Source organism: Erpetoichthys calabaricus, chromosome 1, assembly GCF_900747795.2.
Source record: "Erpetoichthys calabaricus chromosome 1, fErpCal1.3, whole genome shotgun sequence".
In the NCBI taxonomy this organism is placed as follows: Eukaryota; Metazoa; Chordata; class Cladistia; order Polypteriformes; family Polypteridae; genus Erpetoichthys; species Erpetoichthys calabaricus.
Window position 1 is genome coordinate 82,696,423 of NC_041394.2, and position 19,664 is coordinate 82,716,086.

The window sequence follows — 19,664 nt, forward strand, 5'->3', positions numbered from 1 at the left end:
GGGGGGGACACCTTATAAGGTAAATATCTCTAACAAAAATGGCCAGGACACACTGCCTATTAATAAGAACATGCAAGTGGTGAGTTTATACCTGCTTCACATCTTGGATTATGCCAAAGCTTGTGCCAGCTTTCTAGCGATTACAGTACAAGAGTGGTCTTCCTGGTTTGGGTTTATGTACACGAGCAGTCGACACTGAGAGTACCCTTGTTGGGACAGCTGCAAAATTAAACACCATTGGTTCCTCTTTCTGGATAAACCTTAATGCTCCTAATGAAAGTAATGTTGCGACATATGGTCATTTTAAAAATGGGGTCTTGCATGTGGTTGTCTGTTTTGTATGTTCTCATAGGGCTGTCTGAGCATCAGGTTTCATCCAGATTTTTTTTTTTTTTAATAAGTATTTGTATGTCAATATAATAATTGATTTTTCTTGTAGTGCAGCACTTGGGCACAGTAGTTTAACATGATTTTCATGGATAGTTGTCTGTATGGAGTTTACAGTTGTGGCCAAAAGTGTTGAGAATGACAAGTGTTGGTTTGCACAGTTTGCTGCTTCGGTGCTTTTAGATCTTTTTGTCAGATGTTTCTATGGTATACTGAAGTAGAATTACTAACGTTTCATAGTGTAATCTGAAGCAGCAAACTTTGTGCAAACCAACACGTGTCATTCTCAACACTTTTGGCCACGACTGCACACATTTTCATCTATTTTACATTAGTTGTAAGTATTCGTAGTTTAGTGTTTTTGATACACTACTGAAAGTTATTGAATCATTAATGGGAGTTTTAAAGAAGAAATTGTATTTTTTTTATATCAGTTTTAATGTTTTTCTACAGTAAGTTTTACACATGCTTTCTGTTGAGTTCTCTTTTCTGACATATCACTGGGTAAACATAGTCAAATTATGAAATAAGTAGATGAAATATTTATTTTTTTATAACTGTGTAACTGCTTTATCTTTTCCTGAAATGCATCACTTGGTCTGTACTGCAGATGGACAATTGAGATAAGATAATATGAGTTGGCGCTTGTGTTGTGTGGTCTTTATTCATAGGGTAAGTTATTGATAGGTTCACCGCACTTCAAGTTGTCCTAAAAACAGGAGAATTTGATTATCATCTGGCAGTGTTTGTTACAGCCATTCAAACAGGAGAATGGAAAAGGTACTAGAAAATAACACAAAATAAATTGTTTTTTTTGTTTGCAAACCCTGAAGGAGCTGCAGTCCTCGAGATTCTCCCATCAGATCATTGTGACCTTCACCTAATTCCTCCGTAATATTGCCGTCTTCAACCAAGTAAAAACATGCAGTCTGATTGGAGAGTAGGCTCTCACTCCATGTAGCGCATTTCGTTTTCATCTCATGTTTCTAAAGCTTTGATCCTTAAGTTCGGTCCCATGGCCCACTGTAGCTGCAGGGTTTTGTTCCAACCAGTTTAACATCTAGTGGGGAAATTTGACCTTTTAATTAATCTTTGTTTAGCTGACCTTTTCTTCCTTCTCTTAGTTTACATTAAGAAAGTTGCAGCATTGTATGATGCAAGTATTTATTGCAGTAGGTTTACCACCCATCTGAAATCTAAATTCAACGTAGACCACGGTGTTAATGTTTGCAGGGCACCATCTGTTGGAATGTACATATTTTGTAGTGCATAATAATAAAATACATTTCACATTCCAACAGATGGTGCATCACAAACATTTGCATTACTACAAATCTTTGTTGTGCCACCTTTGGAATGATAAATACAGTGAATGTGTGTCTGGCATATGCCGTTTGCTATGGGATATGTAAAAGCAGTGTTAATGTTTATGCTGTGCCATCTGTTGGAATGACAGACATAGCTGCTGGACAGACACTTATCCTTTTGTTAAGGTGAATTTTCTTTTCCATTATCTTTGAATGCTTAACTCAAGTCATTTTAACATGCATTTTCTGTAGAGTTTGCTCTCTAATTGTATTCTAATACTGACAAAGATGAGCTGAGGGGACACCATTGTAAATAATGAGTGCTAAAGGACAATGGTGTGTTTTTAATATATAAAATCTTCAGTAACAAGAATGTTAAAAAAGGAACAAAAATATTATACACCCAAATTCTTGCTTTATTCGGTAAAAGGTTTGAAGAAATAATTTGAAAATCCTGGACTGCTGGGCTTTTGGCTGGTGCGGCGTAGACCTTCAGATATTACTGCTTGCTTAGTTATGGTAGAAGTCCAAATGAAAAGGAGAAACTGCTTGGATTTAGTCACAGGGGCCTCTGGTCCGAACATGAGAACCGCTGTACTAAATGACAGAAGAGGAAAGGTGCTACCCTAATAACTTACTAACCTGGTACTCTATTTGCACAAATAACTAGACCATCACCATTCACGGTTACTCCCTTCATAGATTTAAAGGTCTAAAAGTTTCAATCCTGTCCCCTTGTTATACATGCTTGCCTGTCTCTCCTCGTACTACAAATCCACGGCCACATTGGTTTTCTGGTGGTGTTATGTGCACGTTGCTGTATGAAGACCAAAACAGCCCAGAATGTCAGACATGTTGTCCTCTCATTTGCCTTGTGGTGATGCTCTCCCTTTGGGGTTTTTAAACTTACTGTGTTTCTTGGCCATAGCTCTAGTTGCAGAGCAAGTATTCCAACAGAGTGTATACTAAATGCCAGTCAGTTGTAGTGTGTCTGTAAGCTCCACTATCCTGAGAAATGGAGAGAAGATGTTTAATTTCTTGCGATTCTGTTTTTCTGAATAGAATTTAAAAATCTGATTATTGGCAAAACTAACTCGCCATTCAGTGTCCAGCAGCCATGTGGAACATAATCTGAAGAAGACTTCCCACCAGAAGTGTATCTCAATGATCCATTCATTCAATTCCCTTACTTGCTTATTGCAATATTGAGTTGCGGATGGCCAGGGTCTACCCTGGCAGCACTGGGTTCAAAGTGGCTATCGGAGTTAACGGATTTTAATTCCCACCATTAAACTTGCTGACCTTTAATGTCACGCCTCGTCATTGCTTAGAAATGTTTGTAACCCAGAAGCCACTGACTGACAGGCCAAACCTCGCGCTACTGATGCTTGGTACTAGTGAGCCTGATGCTGCCATCCATTTAAAGAAATAGATGGCTTGTAGATGTCAGACATCACTGTCTAGTTGGCACCGAGTAGGATCCACAAGTGATCACCTCTGCCAGCGGCCCACTCAGTGTAGTTGGGTAAATAAATTAATCCAATGATCTCATTTCTCTGTTTGTGGTAACACAATTTTGAATCAGCTTTAATATCTCGTCCATTATGTTTAAAAAGAGAAATACATCTTTGGGGGAGCCAACTTGAGCAAATCGAGGTAAAGACCGCGGTAGTTCCTGAGTATGGAAACCTCCCCAAATGCCGTTGGCTATTATTGATGGAGTACCAGCAGTATAGTAGTGATGTCTGCTGGAGGTGAAAAGCCACATCCTCATTACGAAACATAAAAAGTCGGACAAAGTGTAACACCAACAGACACTCCACTTCTTGAATCACAGTATTTTATTTTTCTAGTAAAAAAAAAAAAAAAAGCAAAGATTCACGGAGGCAGACATACTGCAGCATCACTTGTTATAAATTTGACACAGCAAAGAACCAAGAGAAGAGGGCAACACTAGCAGGACAGGAACCAGAGAGTCGGGCTGCCGGGGGTCATCACAAAACCGTCTCATTCGTCCCAGCCAGCGGACATTTCCGATGGCCTGTGTGGTCACCACTGCAGACGGGCTGTTGGGTTGATTTCTTTTTTTTCTGATGAGGTGAGATCCTGAAGTATTGAATTCAACTTTTAAATAACAACAATGAAGGCCAGACACTTTTTGTTAGGAAAGGTTACACCACACGTTTTCTTTACCTGATGCAGGTGTGGCAATAGATAATGTGTATGTGAAATACATTTAATAGATGTGTTTTATTCTGTAGTATGCCATACATCTAAATACACAGCCGTACTTTTAACAATGCTGAAAATTAAAAGAATGTTTTGACAGTTCAGCCTTCAGCAGATGAGGTCCCCACGTTAGGCATTTGTGAAAATTAAAGTGAGAATGGGTGGTGGGTGCAAGAGCCTTGACAGGAATATTTTGGGTATATAGCAGCTGTGAGGAGCGTTCTGTGTTTGAAGCAAGCGAGCAAACTCACTCATCTACTGTAACAAGTGCCAGGGAAAGCTCAGTAAAAGCTTTGGTGACACACAAAAATGGATGTGCAACGCAGTCAGGGTAGAGAAGGGACCAACTGTTTAGTCCACTCAAAGGGAAGGGCACGTTCAGAAGTCACAAACGTTTGTTCTAAAAAGACATGTCTGCCAATATACAGCCTTCTCGTATCCATGAGATGCGTTCTTGGCATAATCGGGCTTAAAGCATGGGAAGGTGTTGGCAGAAGCTTCAATTATTTTTGACATAAAGCTTAAATGTCCTTCCACTTCTGACAAAAAAATCAAAAGTGGTCTCGCTTTCTGGTGGGAGGTCACATCACACTCTTTTGAGTAATGGTGTGCGACATTCTTGACAAACAACTAAGATGTCTAGACATGTACTGACACCCAGCCTGTATTGTCACTGGATGTGCACACACAGATACAGTAGGAGATTATGTGTGAATATGATATGTAGCATTAATGGGTCAATATTTGTCCGTAATTTAAGACTTTGGATGTTTATTCTAGAGGGTGACATTTGAGCCAAGCTCCTCGCGTCCCCATCCATTGCTGTATCTCTTGTAATCTTTCACCCCTTTGTTCTCGTTCCCCCAGTAAATCCTCTACATCTTTTCTACCTAAGCGGATTTCCAATGTCGTCGTTTCCTTTTTGGCAATTGTGCTCTAAGCTATGGAGTAGATGACCCGTTGACGTGTGGTGCACTTTGCAATTGTCACAAACTCCTATATTATTTCTGCCCATTGGATGTGGTCCGATCTTCAGCCCGCGCCAGTTACCTGTATGAATATCAGATTCAAATTTCTTGACCAACATCCTCTTTCCTGGGCCACAGCCCTGGATTGCCGTCTTGCCACACAGTATGACTGGGGTGGTCCTGGGGGCTCTGGGATTAAAGTCATGCTAGACAGAAAGCACTTGTGCTGCAAGTTAGCCATGGCAATACAATATTGGGAGAGTGAAAAACAAGATCAAAAAGGAAATCCGATTAAGCATCATTTCCAAAGAATGTATTTAAAAATGTTACTAGCAGCCTATTGAAAAGTTTGAGGTACAGAGGAGCGTTCTTGACATTCTAATGCGTCGCGGCCGAAACCCGTCAGCGGGCTGCGCTTTTTCACATCTCCTCCAGCGTGGCTGTCGAGAGCAGAGTTTACATGACCACGGACGGATGAGTGCCCGGTGTGCTTTAATGGCCTGACCGCAAATCCGTAAGCGAGCAGCAAAGGGTGAGCTCTGGAAAATGCACAGTGTTTGACAGGAACTTCTCTCTTACAGAGGTGCAAACTGAATGCCAAGTTATAAATCCCTTCTTCGAAGAAAGCTTACGTTCATTTGATTCTTATTCTGCAGATATAACTACAAAAGAGCTTGAAGCAGTTTTCCACCATTCTGCTCTGGGTTTTCATACTTGGCTCGCGTACAAGCAGATAAAGAGTTTTCCAAAGGTTGGTCTCAGGCTGGACAGTGTATACGTTTCTTTGTTTTTTCTCTTTTTCTCCAAAATCTAAAAAAAAAAAGTAACAAGGTTTCCCTCTCTTCTTATTGTCTGTATTTGCAAGTCATCCCCCCCCCCCCCGTCGCCAACCTCGTTCCTTGCTCCTCCGGCGCTCAAGTCCCTTCGGTGGATTCTTGCAGTTCAGTCTACTGGACCTTGAAAGATCAGTTTGATGTAGCCTTGCTCTCCTGTCAGCCACGTGCCACAAAATGGACAAGCGGCGTGAAAGGGCGTGTGTGCCGTGGGGGCAAGGGATCTGCGACCAACACTTGGCAGTCTTTTCTGAGCACACATGGCCACAGGGGCAGAAGGCGTGGGTGGGCTGTCCGGCGTCAAGGTAAAGGCCCCCTTCGCACCCCAGCCACAGGGGTACGTAAGGGCCAACCCGCCGGCACATGGGACACTCCCTCTCATTCCCGCTGCCTCCCTTTTCTTTTCGAAAGCCCCAGTTGTGGTAGCCATGCACGTGCCCACAGTTGACGTAGACCCATGGCTGCTTCTTATCAACAATCTCACGTTGTGCTAGACTGGGGAAGGCCAGTGTGTTGAAGCCCACGGGGCACTGAGGGCGAGCTGCGTTCATCTCCTGCCTTAAGGACTCGAGTTGCTTGAGCGTGGGTGTCCGTCTCAGCCCCTCGGGCATGCGCCAGAGCAGCGTGGCGCCACACAGATCGATCAGGGAGCCGTCCTGAAGTGTGTTTGACTCGTTCTCCACCTGTATTAAAAAAAATGGGCGACAAGATCGGGAAGTTAGAAGCTAAGCCAGACACACATCTCCATCTTTTTAAACACCACGGGCCGATACTCTATTATCAAGACTCGCCACTGATTCATCAAAATTTTAATGGAAAGCTAAAACAAGGCAATGTCTGCTCCTAGAATGTTACAACAGTGCTGATGAGAACAGGCCACTCATCAAGCCCTCCTCACCTAATTACATCAAAGTGACATCCACTTGAAATTTTGAAGGTCCTACACTTCTACTTGCTATGATATTTCAGGTATGTACGGTACTCAGTGTGATGAAGAACCTTTCGGCCTTTGTGTAGTTTGCCCTTAACAAGTTTACTTTTGTGCTGCCGTGTTCTTGTTGAGTAACGTATTCTAAAGTAGTCTTCTTCTCTGAAGACCCAATACAATTCCAGTACGTCAAAACGGTCCCCTCTTGTGGCTGTTAAATTTGGTAGCTCGACTTAATAATCTGCAAGCCTGAAACTTTTCAAGTGAAGATCTCTGAAATGTTAAAACCACATAGATCAGAAGGTTTCTTAAATTATTCTAAGGCTGTTGTGCGGAAATCTCTTAATATTTATGTGTAAGTAGAGGCTAAAGCAGCAGACACACCACTAAGAAGACACCTAAAATTCCCAAATTAGTTTGTGGTAGAGAATCTACCAGCTCCTGGAAGTCTGATAACATCTTCCATGAGTAAGTTAATCAGTTCAAGATTTGTGGATAAAAGTGGAAAATTCTACCTCCAATCACATCCCTTGACATCCCCTAAAGGATCAGTAGTCTATGGTTGGTTTTACCCCTCTAACCTCTGAATTTTGTCTGTGGACTGGTCACCCTGGAAGATAGGGGAGACCATAAAGAAATGGTGTAAGATGGGAATTAGACAACTAGACACAGTTACAAAGCAGTGACGAGCTTTGACCCAGCCCAACCTAGAAGCCTGCTACCACCAATGTGGAATCATCTGCAATGCTCTTTTTGGAATCAAGTAGTTGGGCCTGCTGGCATCTTTCTCATACAACTCACACACACTCACACTCATTTGTTTGTAAAGACCATGGATGGCAGTAGCAAGGAATCGCTTAGGTTCTTTCCCCTCTCTGTGTGTTTACATGTCTGGTTATTCATGGAAACCCGGTTTCAAAAATGCCATGTATACCGATTAGAAAAACCAGTAGATGTTTCCCTGAGTAACCTGGTTATGTGGTGACATAAACCTTTAACCAGACTGCAGTTCATACTCAGTACGTGTCCGTTGTACTACGCTTTCTGACTTCATTTTTTATATCAGTGAATTTTGATGACATTGGAGCATTTTGTCCAAGAAGAAATCGGCAGGTGGACTTGTGTCTGCCTTAACTGAGTTACTCACCTTATCCTGGTTACGAGTGTGCAAGTAAGCACACTGTCGGTCTCACACCTTCAGAAGAAGAGGCTGACTACTAATTTGGGGTCTCCCAGTCTGAAGTAAATGCTTATTAGGCTTTGCTGAATGGAACGTCTAGTAGACCCAAAGGCCAGATGTGTTTCTATCAATGAGGCACATCTTCTCTTTCTCTCTGCCTCTGCTGCACTCCCCTTCCTGTTTCACTTTTCCTTTTGCCTCTCCACTATCCATTCTCCCCGAGAGCGAGGCAGCTGGATTTGAACTCGGGACCTTTGGATTATGGAGCAGCATTTTTCACTTCTATGCCACTTTTAGCAAAACTGGATAAGCAAGCACTCCCTTTTGACCTGGAAGCCTGGGGTTCATGGCCTCCCTTTACGTGCGAGGACATGAAGCAGTAGGACAAGGCCCTGTGTGATTCCTCGCTGGTGACAATGGAGGGTTAACTCATCCACCACACCACTCATCTCCACTGCTAGGTTGCTGTATGCCCAAACCTGCTGCCCGTGGTGCACATGCTGTAATCCGTCAACGATAATCTGGTCCTCCAATCAACCCAAAATTATCCAAGACCACTTACCTGCATTGTGAGGGAGTGTCAGTTATGGCACAACAGCCATGTGGCGTGTTTCTGTGAGGGTAATCCAGTGGTTGGGCCAGTCCACGGGGACACCCACGTAACACCTGGCTGCGGCAGATAGATGGCCATTTTCAGGGGGTGGGACTGGACTGTGTGTATGAAGCTTCAAAGGGTTCCTTGATATTTTGAAAACATTTCTACTTAATGTCAATCAACTAGTCTCAGTCTTACCTACCAGTCTTGACAAATATGGTCTTTGTTTACAAATCACAACCCGTTGCCTTCTTTAAACGTGTATTTCATTGTATTTTCTCTTTTGTTTACTCTTTTGTAAGGACTTTTAACATCCAAATTAGCACCGCCTGGTCTCACCAAGCGAAGCATCTTCCTGTCAGTATTTCGACAAAGTGTAAGTTCTTTATGCAATTTCACTGCGATTATTGTGATTCTACTGGTTAGAATGGTGTTTGAGCGTGTCCTTATTAATTTTATTAAATATATGGAATTAACACTATTATTGATTTTTTTCTGTTACAAATTTCGATTGTTACTTGACCTGGGCACGGTTGTTAGCACAGAAAATTGACTGTGTGCACATGCATACAATACCACATCTGACCTTAGAAAAGAGGAAAACTAGCGTTCACCAGTCATTTGAACTTCATTGACGACGAAGTTAGTGTCGAGAATTCAGTTGTGCCGACTTTTTCTTGTTAGAAAAACTGCTCTCTTCATGTGTCCCCAAACACATTGGCCGACATTTCTCTAACTTTAATAACTGCGGTTTCATGTACTTCAAATGGCCGCCAGTGCAATTGCTTTGGTTGATACATTTTATTCTCCAGATTTGACTGTCGTACCATCTTATAAATGGAGCATATTATACTTTCTGGCTAACTTGATATGAAGTATTTGCTTCATTTTTCAAACCATTTGGTCATAAATGTTGTTGTGTAAAATAAGGTAACCGTAGCACAAATTTTGCAGTTTGGCACTTTTACAACTGAACAGCAACAACGTGATGTTTGGACAGCCGATATATGGGAATGGACGGCTGAAAATGTGCATTTTAATGTTCACTTGTCTTCAGGTTAAACCGAAAAGAAAAATCGGAATGTTTGTCCATCTGTTTTCCAATCCACATTAGTGTTTTTTTCTGTTTTGTACGGAGCCCCGGAGAGGACACGGTAGAACAAAACCACAAACTTTCCCTCTATTTATGTAATTTGTGCCCACGATTTGATGAAAACGTCCCCACGCTGGGTGTGATTCGCAAGCATTTTGTGTACATGCAGTGATAGTCATGCAGTATTTCGGCACCTTGCAACCAATCGTCAAGGAAGTGAACAACTACTTCAGCGATGTCATGGCATTGGCGGTAGAGCCTGTTAGCCCTGAGAGTCCTTTCCAGCTGCGGCCTGCTCAGTGTTGCCTCCTAAGGCAGGAGTCGCTACAATGCTGTCATAACTCCTTCCCAAATCTAAAGGTAGCTTTATTGCAGTGTCTCTATCCATTTCAATATCCTTTCATATACAACAACAAACATGGCCGGCTCTGGAGAGTGCACACATTAACTTAATCGATGGAACGTTTTAATTAAAACGTGCACACAAATTACATAAATAAAAGCAACAGTTTTAATTAAAACGTGCGAACAAATAGTAAATCATTACTACAATATATTATATTTTTCTACCCATGTTATCACTGGGGCTCCGTTGTTTTGGAATATTATGTTTAAAAATTAAAAACAAATGACCAAACAACACATGAAACTCTCCGTTCAGATTGTCCTCCGATTTCTCATGTACTCGTTAACACTGGTATTCCTGTAAAGAAAGTCGAGTGTTTTTGTCAGGGAGTATGGCATAGTGGTTAAGCCTCTGGACTTCAAATCCTGAGCTTGCAAGTTCAAGTCCCGCTACTGACACTGTGAGACGCTGAGCAGGTCAGTTCACCTGCCTGTGCTGCAACTGGAAAAACAAAAGAAATGTCACCAATTGTATCATAAAGATTTGGGAAGTGGTTCTGGTGCTCACTGGTGTGGTATGGGACGGTGCCAGTACTCTATGCTGAAATAGTCACAGGTACCACTAATGTGTCACGTGTACCAATGTGGCCCACCTCAGGTATTGGACAGAAGTAACTGAATGTTTGAAAAGAGTTGAATAGAGCAGCATGGCCTTAAGAAAAACAATAAAACAATAGACAGTAGAAACTGAATTATTTATAAGGTCTGGAAAGAGCAGGTAGCAAACACTTTGAAAAGCTTAATGAGCTTATTCAGTCTGAGCAGTTCAAGTGACACATGTACTGCCTACTATGCCGACACAGCGGACTATTTTTACAGTTTTATCTTTGTAGCGTATTTGTTGTTTAATAGGATAGACAATGACACCGAAATGGCATACTAGAAAGATGATGTGGAAATGTGTGGTACGTTGGAGCTAAAAATGATGTGCAGTAGCTTGAAAATGTGAAGTTTCAGTTCAGCTTTACTTCAGTGCAGCTCAACAGCCGTCATGGACTTTACATTTACTTTTGTTTCGTTTTAGAGAATCGTCGTTGTGGTGCCAGGTGAAAAGCCATACTTCAAATAAATAAATGGCCTACAAAGTTTCACTGCCTTTGGTTTTTGGTTATTACAAGTAAAAATGCAACAATCATCTAAAAACACACATTTATCCTAACACATCTCTATAATAATTAACTGCTCAGAATCTGCATTTGTTAGTTTTTACAATTTGTTTGGGGTCCGAACTGCATGTTCAGCACTACATCTCAGCCCCTCAATGACTGGTGATATTGTCTGACATAATTAAATTAATTGTCCAAAGTGGATCTACAGGGGTACAGCATAACTGCATGAGAGTCATTTCAATTCTAGGTGAGGCAAAGTCTCGAGCAGTTGTGGTTTTGGACTTGGCAAAGGCGGTCTCCACCCTACTTAAAAGTGAGCACCCTCAGCAGGAGTAGTCAAGCAAAAATTGAGAAGTTTGGGATAAACAACAATGAAAGGAGACAAGGTATGAAATAATCCAAAAGACAAAGCCCACTCACTGGGCTGCCTTCCAAAGGATTCAGGCTCAGTCAGCCCCTCTGCCACTGTCCTGCCCACATTGTGCATCTCTCCCATTTCTGTGCCCCATCTTCCTCTGGGCCAGGGGTGTCAAACTCTGCTTCATTGGTATTCAACACCGCCTACATATGGCCTAGGATGACACTTTGGCAAGGGCCCTGTGCCAGGGAGTGCCCAACACTCAGTGTGGAAGGTTGACTCCCTAGTAGTTTGTAAAACCGAGGATGGACACGGCAGGATGTGAGGGTCATTAAATAACAGGTCTTTCGGAATAAGAGCTACGGGGTTTGTGTAGGGTCAGTAAACCAATCACTAAAATGTTCAAATTAAAGAATGAAGTGGGTAAAATCACAAGTTAAAAGTCTTTTTATAATGAACTAAGCAATCCGCAGGAGTGTCAAATCACTGACTCACTGCGGCTACGCCAACACCTGAAGAGGCGACCCATAATGTAAAATACCATCCATACGGCATCTTCAAAGGTGAGCGCTCTTCTCTGCTCTAGTCGGTCTCGCTCCGCCATCCCTGTAGTCTTCAAGGTGTTCCACTGTGCCATGAAGCAGCAGAGTCCCTCACCTCACCCATGTAGTACCGCCAAGGGGTATCCTCAGCAGCCATCCGCCACTGATTACTGACTCTTGTTGACCTGTCCCCGTGCCACATTCCCAGCAGGACTCTACAAATCACACCTTAGGACCTCTAGACATATTCCCACACCCCCACACACCTCCCTGCTCTTCACCCCCCACATTTAGTTAAAAAGTCCTCCTATTCTGATTGTGGTCCTCCATCATCATGATCACACCTGTGGCACTCCTTTTCATCTCAGGTTCTTCTCGAAACCTCCAAACTGACCCCTCACTGCACCTGCTCCTGCGCTTAACAAAGTATTTCTGTCCACCCTGGCGTTAACAGTATTTTCTGCTTATCCAGGCATTCTTGTTATTTAACTGATTATTTGCTAATCGGACACTGAAGTCGTTGCTGCTTTCATCATCCTGGGTGTCTGCTGTGCTGGTTGTTAATTGTCACTATTAGGGTTAAATGAAAGGAGCAAACTACACAGGAAAAGGAGACAATAATAGGAAAACAACAAAAGAGAGTTTCCAAGCGTTTATAACTTTAGAAAAAAACTAAAATATTTCTAAATGTCTTATAACGCACTTTGAGCTACACCATTTGTATGAAAACGTGCTATAGAAATAAACGTTGCTGTTCCATAAAGAACTTTAGTGTTTTCTTATATATGATCATCAAAAAGAAGATGTGGCTCAACTCACACTACGGCCACTCTGCTCACTTTTTAAGGTGTCTGTCCTGGTCATCCTTCTGCGGTTTGCCTGACAGCTGCCACCACCCTGCTCGATTCTTTCATATTTTCTACTGACTTGATTGTTGCACGTGGGTAGAAAGCACATTTGCAGCTCCACGTGTGTTAAATGTGATCATGTCCAGCCGAGACGCCCCTTTGTCACTAGATCCGGGGGAGCAGCCATGGGAGCCACACTACGTCCTTCAGAACCTTTGTTGGCAGCCCCCCTGGGTTGCGTCGGGGCCACTTTCATGGAACACTGGAGCTCATCTTGGTTGGGCTCCGTGGCCTCCGCCTGGGGGAGCGGCAGGAGCGCAGCCACACCTGGAAGTGGGTCAACGAGTATCTGCAGCACTTCTGGGTGGACTGTAAGTGGAGCCTGCAGCCACTACTCAGGGCTCCAGAGTCGGGAGGACGAGGAACGAGGACGAGGACGAAGCTGCCCTGGGACGAGTGGAGGAAAGAAGAGTGTGGTTTGGGGACTGTGTTGTGCCTGTGGGTTTCACAAGGAAGACGTGCCCCACAGGTGAAAATAAATCTTTTTGTTTGTTTTACACATGCCTACATTGTCAGTCTGTGTCGGGTCGGCGCCAACCAAGCGCCAATATCACACCTAAACAATGAATTCATGGACAGACATTGCTGGGCTTCATTTATATTAACAGTTTGAAATTTTGTTGTTTTCCTGTCAGTTTAAATTAATCTGTGTCTTTATGTGTACTCCTCATATGACTGCTAAAGTTTTACAGTTAGGAGACCTGGGTTCGCTTCCCGGGTCCTCCCTGCGCGGAGTTTGCATGTTGTCCCCGTGTCTGCGTGGGTTTCCTCCCATAGTCCAAAGACATGCAGGTTGCCCTGCCCAGGGTTTGTTCCTGCCTTGCACCCTGTGTTGGCTGGGATTGGCTCCAGCAGACCCCCGTGACCCTGTGTTAGGATATAGCGGGTTGGATAATGACTGACTGACTGACTGACTGACTGACATGTTACCTAAGAAGTTCTCACAGCACTCTGGAGTTTGCTATACCAAGAACTGAATTGAGTATTCCAGCCCTCACCCGGTATGTAACGTGTTATTTTTGTCAGTTTGTCACCCCTCTAGGCCAACTCATGTTCTGATTCCAAACCTAACTACCCCGTCAGTGTTTACTTCAAATTCTTGAACATCTTGAGTCTCCCCCCTCACCTGCGTCCTCCACCTATGCTCAGTTCGTACTCGTCAGCTCCCTACGGGACTCACTCTTCTCTTTACTGGGCAGTGGGGTCTCGTTCACCTGCCCTATGCAGGTTACCTCTGCCCACCCATGGGACTGGAGGAGCTCCACTGACTTTCTGCAAGTTCTTCCTGGCTGCTGTTCCTTCTAGGACCCTACATTTTAACTGTGGATTTCAGTCTTTCAGTGTGGCCCCAGGCAGGTAGGTGTCAATGCTCTCCTAGCCTTAGTGACCCCTGAAACTTCACACAGAGACTCCCCAATTTCTTTTTATAATCATAGAAATAAATCACAGGTGGGTGTCAAAACTATGAAATGTCTATTCGTTAATTGTCCCAAATGTGACAAAGCTAAAAACGGTTGTCACATCTTAGTCCTGAACCTGCAAGCACACAAAAGAAACACAGACAGATATGCAATTACCTGTTCTGGCTTTAGTTCCTAAGAAGCAGCTGGAAACCATGAGGCTTCAAAACCTGAGCTGTAACCCGAGCTGACAACGAAGGAAAGAGAAAAAAAAATAAAAATGGGCTGCAATTACAGCCGCTGCCTTCAGATTAGGCTGTCTGTCTACAGAGGTGTCCACGCCAGCTGCTGTAGTGACAGTTTCACAATGTCCACGGTCACCTAACCACTTAACACTCGTTCAGCTGCTCCATTTTCTAAGATCTACGCACTTAACCAGCCCTCAAGTCCATCACAGGAAGCAATGAGACACCCAGAGAAGCAGACCCTGGGCCCAGAAATGAACCTGTGAGACAGCCACCCTACCTACTGCGTCATTCTCGCGTGGAAGCTCTCGAGTCGAAGAAAAGTCGTAACTGTCTCAAAAACAGCAGAGTGCACTAGCTGGCCTATGCTTGTCTTTATTATTATTTTTCTTACTGGGGGTTCCCCCTGCTCGTTTCGCTCGCCAACCCCCCATGGCCTGTGCTACATGCCAGCCACTTTGCGTCTCTGCCTCTCGCGTTGTGAAGAGGGCGGCTGAACGCACCTCACGCTCCTCCAAAACCCCCTCTTAAACGGTGATACAATTGGAAACAAATACTCCTCTGTGCTCGATTAGCTGCTGGCTTGCTGATGCTGCCATGCCGCGTGATTGGCATTTTGTGTGGCGCTTCGAAGCCTGTACAGCAGGTGTCTTTGTCATCTACTCTTTGTCTTTTATTTCCAGCCCCAGGCGTGGTTAAATCTCTTGGCAGAAAGTCTCATCTCGTGGGATGCGAGTTATTGATATTTTTTAGCTTATAATTTAAAAACGGAATAAGAATCTGAAAATCTAACAACATCACATTAAAGTTCAATAAATTCTAAAAAGAATGATACCAAACATATATATGTTGGTTTTAAAATAAGACCGATTTAAAGCATGACAAAAAATGTGACATAAAACCGTTGCACAAACTCGTCACACTTTTAGGCTTAGGATTTTATATATATATAAAACGTAGATTTAAGTAGACACCTTTATGATGATTTATATATATATATATATAAAGCACACCACAATATACGCATTTAAATATAAATTATATTTACTGCATTGTTGACTACAAAAGAGCCAGAGTGTGTCCATTGAAGACTGAAACATGCAGGAATACAAAGAGAGTCGGAGTCTTAGGAACGCTTTTTTTGGAAATCAAGCCGGTCGACCATCCACTGTTGTTTGTCCACTCATTTATTTCTCTTTTACAGTAAAGCTTTTGGGAGCAAAACCTTTGATAGCTTTCTACCCGTTCTACAAGGAGCCAGTGCTCCTGTGACATTTCCCATTCAGCTTTCCATTGGCAGTTGTTCTTCTATTCCTTTTGTCACCACCAGGGGTCAGTGGTGCATAATGTTAGGCGCTCTGTGCTAAGGTGGCCGGCTTTATTCTCAGCCAAACACTTTCTTCATTTTTTTTGGTGTGGTAACAAATGAATGAATGCACTGTAGGCTACTTAATTTGCTAGTAGGCCGCTAATGTTTGTAGAATATAATAAGAGGACTGTCTATTTCTCTTAGTGTGACAGGGTGACTAGGGATGTTAGTGATCTTTTTGTTCTATTACTTTGATAAAAGTTTGGTGAACTAAATGTAAGCAGATAAATGGTGGTCAGTGGTGCAGTGGTTAGTGCGCCTGGCTTCCAGCTCCCTGCTTCGTTTCCTTCTGTCTGTGTGAGTTTTCTGTTTTTCTCCTGCATTCTGGAGACTTTTAACTATAAATTACTATGATGTGAGTGTGCGTGTGTTTAAGAAGGTGTCCTGTGGTTGTGGTGATGAGGAGAATTCATTTTATTTAATATACAATTAAGAATTGGTTCACTTCCTAAATAACTCATTACTGATGAAGAATAATTCCTTTATTTCGAAACAAGTAAGTAGTGATTGAAAAGACATTTTTTCCAAGTGCATTCCCCTTCTGTGTGTACCACTATAAGAAAAGTAGGAGGTTCAAAGACCCGGACTCCCCAAAATGAAAGCCTGGCTCCTCAATCAGTATGACTGTGGTTAAGAGAGCACTAACAAGTTCAACCATAATTTGAATCCGGTTTTGTAAATTATAGGCATCAAAGTACCACTGACAGCAACCCAGCCCTGCAGCAGTGATCAATGTGCACCTTTAGCGCGTGCTTTTATTCTCACCCCCCACTTCTAATTCCCAAAGTAGAAAATACAGAAAGTAAAGCTGTGTACGCCGTAAATAGACAACTCCTCTACCCTTTATAAAGTTGTGATCAGTCAGTTGAGACCGTTTAATTACACCTTCACAGTTCCATGAAAATGTTTGCAAACATGTCAAGAGTCACCTGGATATCTGCATTAATTACTCATAAAAATTGTAGTTGTTGTGCAAGTCAGAGGAGCAGCTAAATGAACTCATTTGTGGACGTGTATTGCTGCTAAAGAATGCTCTACCAGTTACTAAATTAAGCAGTTCTTATACTTCAGACTCTGAATGTTTGAAGAGTGTGCTCACTTTTGACGAGAAATAAAATTGGTTGGGTGGGATTCCTTTAAAGCTGACTGCGTTAATGTCATTGAACTCCCCGTGTTAGTTTGCAGCGCAGGTCTGGTTAGCACAGTACTTTATGGAGAACATCTCCAGCTCTGAGATTAACTGCAGCAGACGTGCTGAACAAAGCTGGTGTTCAACTGAACTTGCGCTTGGTCCAGTTCTAAGGTATTGACATTGTGGTACTAAGGAGCTTGAACTACTAGAAAGTGCCCATTAGAACTTTTCAATTAATCTGATTCACAAGCCATGTTAACAAATAACTGTTACTTTTCAACTTAGGGACTGCATTTAGTTTAAAATGTTGGAAGAATGGAGAGTGTAACTAATAGGATTCTTAAATGGAATTACCGTATATACTCACGTATAAGTCGGGTCTTGAAACCTAAAAAATCGATCATAAAATCAGACCCCGACTTATATGCCCGTTCGAAAATACGACACATAATTTTTTTATTTTTTTTGATCATCTTCTTGCGTTCTCCAATCTCGCTTCAGTTTCTCAGACATATCGAATTTTGTTGAAGCAGCGCAGTTACCAATTTCTTTCACCACGTCAACAACTTTTAATTTAAAACCAGCTTCATATTTTCTTCTGATTGAACGCTCCATCGTTGATAAGGGATGCTCTTATGATAAAGGTGTATGAGGGTGTGAGATACAAAAACCACAAAACAGTGCCAATGTCACTTTGGAATAGTTTGGGTATTACTGTGTGGTCACGTAGGCACAATACATAGAAAAAAAGGCAGTGGGCTCCTCTCGCAGGTGGACATTAGCATATCATAATCTCTTGGACCAATAGCATGAGTTTTCCGCATTCGACTTATTGTTGTGCAGCGGGTCCACAGCTCAAGTCAACAGGGCCACTTTTTTAAATAAACAATCGCCGCACTCGCGAGGGGGACATGTAGTGTGGCGGAGCGGTTCCCGCGTGATTCGTAATGCGGACGGTCCTCACCTAAGTGCACAGATGAGGAGTTGTCCGCATCCATAATTGGTGCCGGGAGCTGCTAATTGCCAAATCTGATCCACATCCCCGTAATAAATAGAAGCACAAGGCGGCTAGAAGGGAGGAAAAGAAAAGGAAAAAGTAAAGGAGAAATCAAGGATGGGGATCGATTGGGGAAAGAAAAAAAGAAAAAAGTGAACGGAGTTTAAGAGAAGAGAAGACGGCGGCAGGAAGCATCGAGGAGAGAGAGCCAGTGTTTGCGAAAAAGAGGGAGAGCGAATGAGCGAGCGGTTGTATGCAGGCAGCTGGGAGAGGCGAGCCCGAGTGGGGTGTTTGGCCGGCACCCGAGGGCCGATGGTACTGGTCGCTCCTGCTGAGCACATCTTGGGAGCAGGAATGACCAGGAGAAGGTTGGCTCGCCACAGCAAAGGCACAGGGAGTCGGAGATTTGGAGTAGAATCCCCAGCATGAGCGTCCTGGCCGTTGGGGGAAGCCAAGTCGCGGTCTGGTAGGGGCTGAATGAAGCCAGGGATCAGGAGGCCACCAGACCAGTCGAGCAGAAGAAGGTCAGCTGCATGTAGGGTGACTCCCCTGGTGCATAGCCTGGACAGGAGAAGCAGGGGAGTCACCAGTAGAAAGGCATCAGGTTGATGTTAAAAAGACAGCTTCCAGCCATTGTTTTAACCCCATTGTTTTTAAAAGATTTTTTTTTCTATTGGTTTTTAACCTCCACCTATCACTCGTTTTTATGGATTATTTATTTCATCACTTCTATTTAAAGCACTGCACTATTTATTTGAACACCGTTTTGTTTTGTTGATTTTAAATAAAAGCACTTGGCACTTTTTGCACCATCCCATGCTTCATTGCTGTGCCTCACTGCCTAGCTCATCGGTGACATTACTGACGGTGTCGGGTTCAAGAGCTCCCAGATGGCAGCATGGAGCAAACCCGCATTGTCACACTTATATGACCGACATTATAAAATACCATAAATTATACAGTAAAATCAAGCCCCGACTTATTTAAACATGAGTATATACGGTAATCACAAAACAAGTAAGAACTGTAGCTATGGGTTTAAATTGGGACTTCACTGTATTATTAGGATTTTTATTTCTTTGTTTAACTCCAGATGAACAAGTAAAATATGTCAGGGCTGAACGATTAAATGATTTCAAATCGAAATCGCGATTTGAAACAATGAGATTTAGGACACGTTATCTAGAGTGCCTGACCAATAGGGCCGTTAGATTGAACGTTGCTATTCAAATGTAATTTGAACTTATTTCTAAAAAAGTCTTACATGAAGGCAAATGCTGACATTCAACTATAAAAGAACGGTTTCTTAATTTTACCCTCATTAATTTTGGCATCATTTTACGTAAATCTGCAGTGTTTACAGATCTGTTTTTGCGTCTCACTTCCACAATCGGCCTTTTTTGTCATTTTGAATGGTTAGCTAGGTTATTTTCTTCATTAGTAAAACTTACAGCTAGACCACTTCAAAACATTTGTTTTCTCTGAAATGCTGTGTTCTTTGATCCACAAGACAGACTTGTCGCTGTGGGAGGACCTCCAGACCGCAAGGACCATCCATTAATATTTTTTTTAATGAGGAAAAATACCCTTTTGTATAAAATGTACATATTGTACGTAGTTGTAGATTCACAAAGAACCGAACAGGTGATTTTTTTTGTGTTTTTCTTTCTAATTGATGG

General features: G+C 42.7%; 1 protein-coding gene across 1 annotated transcript in view; it reads right to left on the reverse strand.

Moving 5' to 3' along the window:
- Positions 1-5,802: 5,802 nt before the first annotated feature.
- The window catches only part of LOC114652648 (E3 ubiquitin-protein ligase pellino homolog 1-like), a 96,686-nt gene continuing 82,824 nt past the window's right edge, over positions 5,803-19,664 (reverse strand). Inside the window, 2 exon segments of the mRNA XM_028803000.2 lie at positions 5,803-5,920; positions 5,922-6,407. Of these exon segments, the coding sequence (XP_028658833.2) occupies positions 5,834-5,920; positions 5,922-6,407 (573 nt within the window). The 3' untranslated portion in view covers positions 5,803-5,833.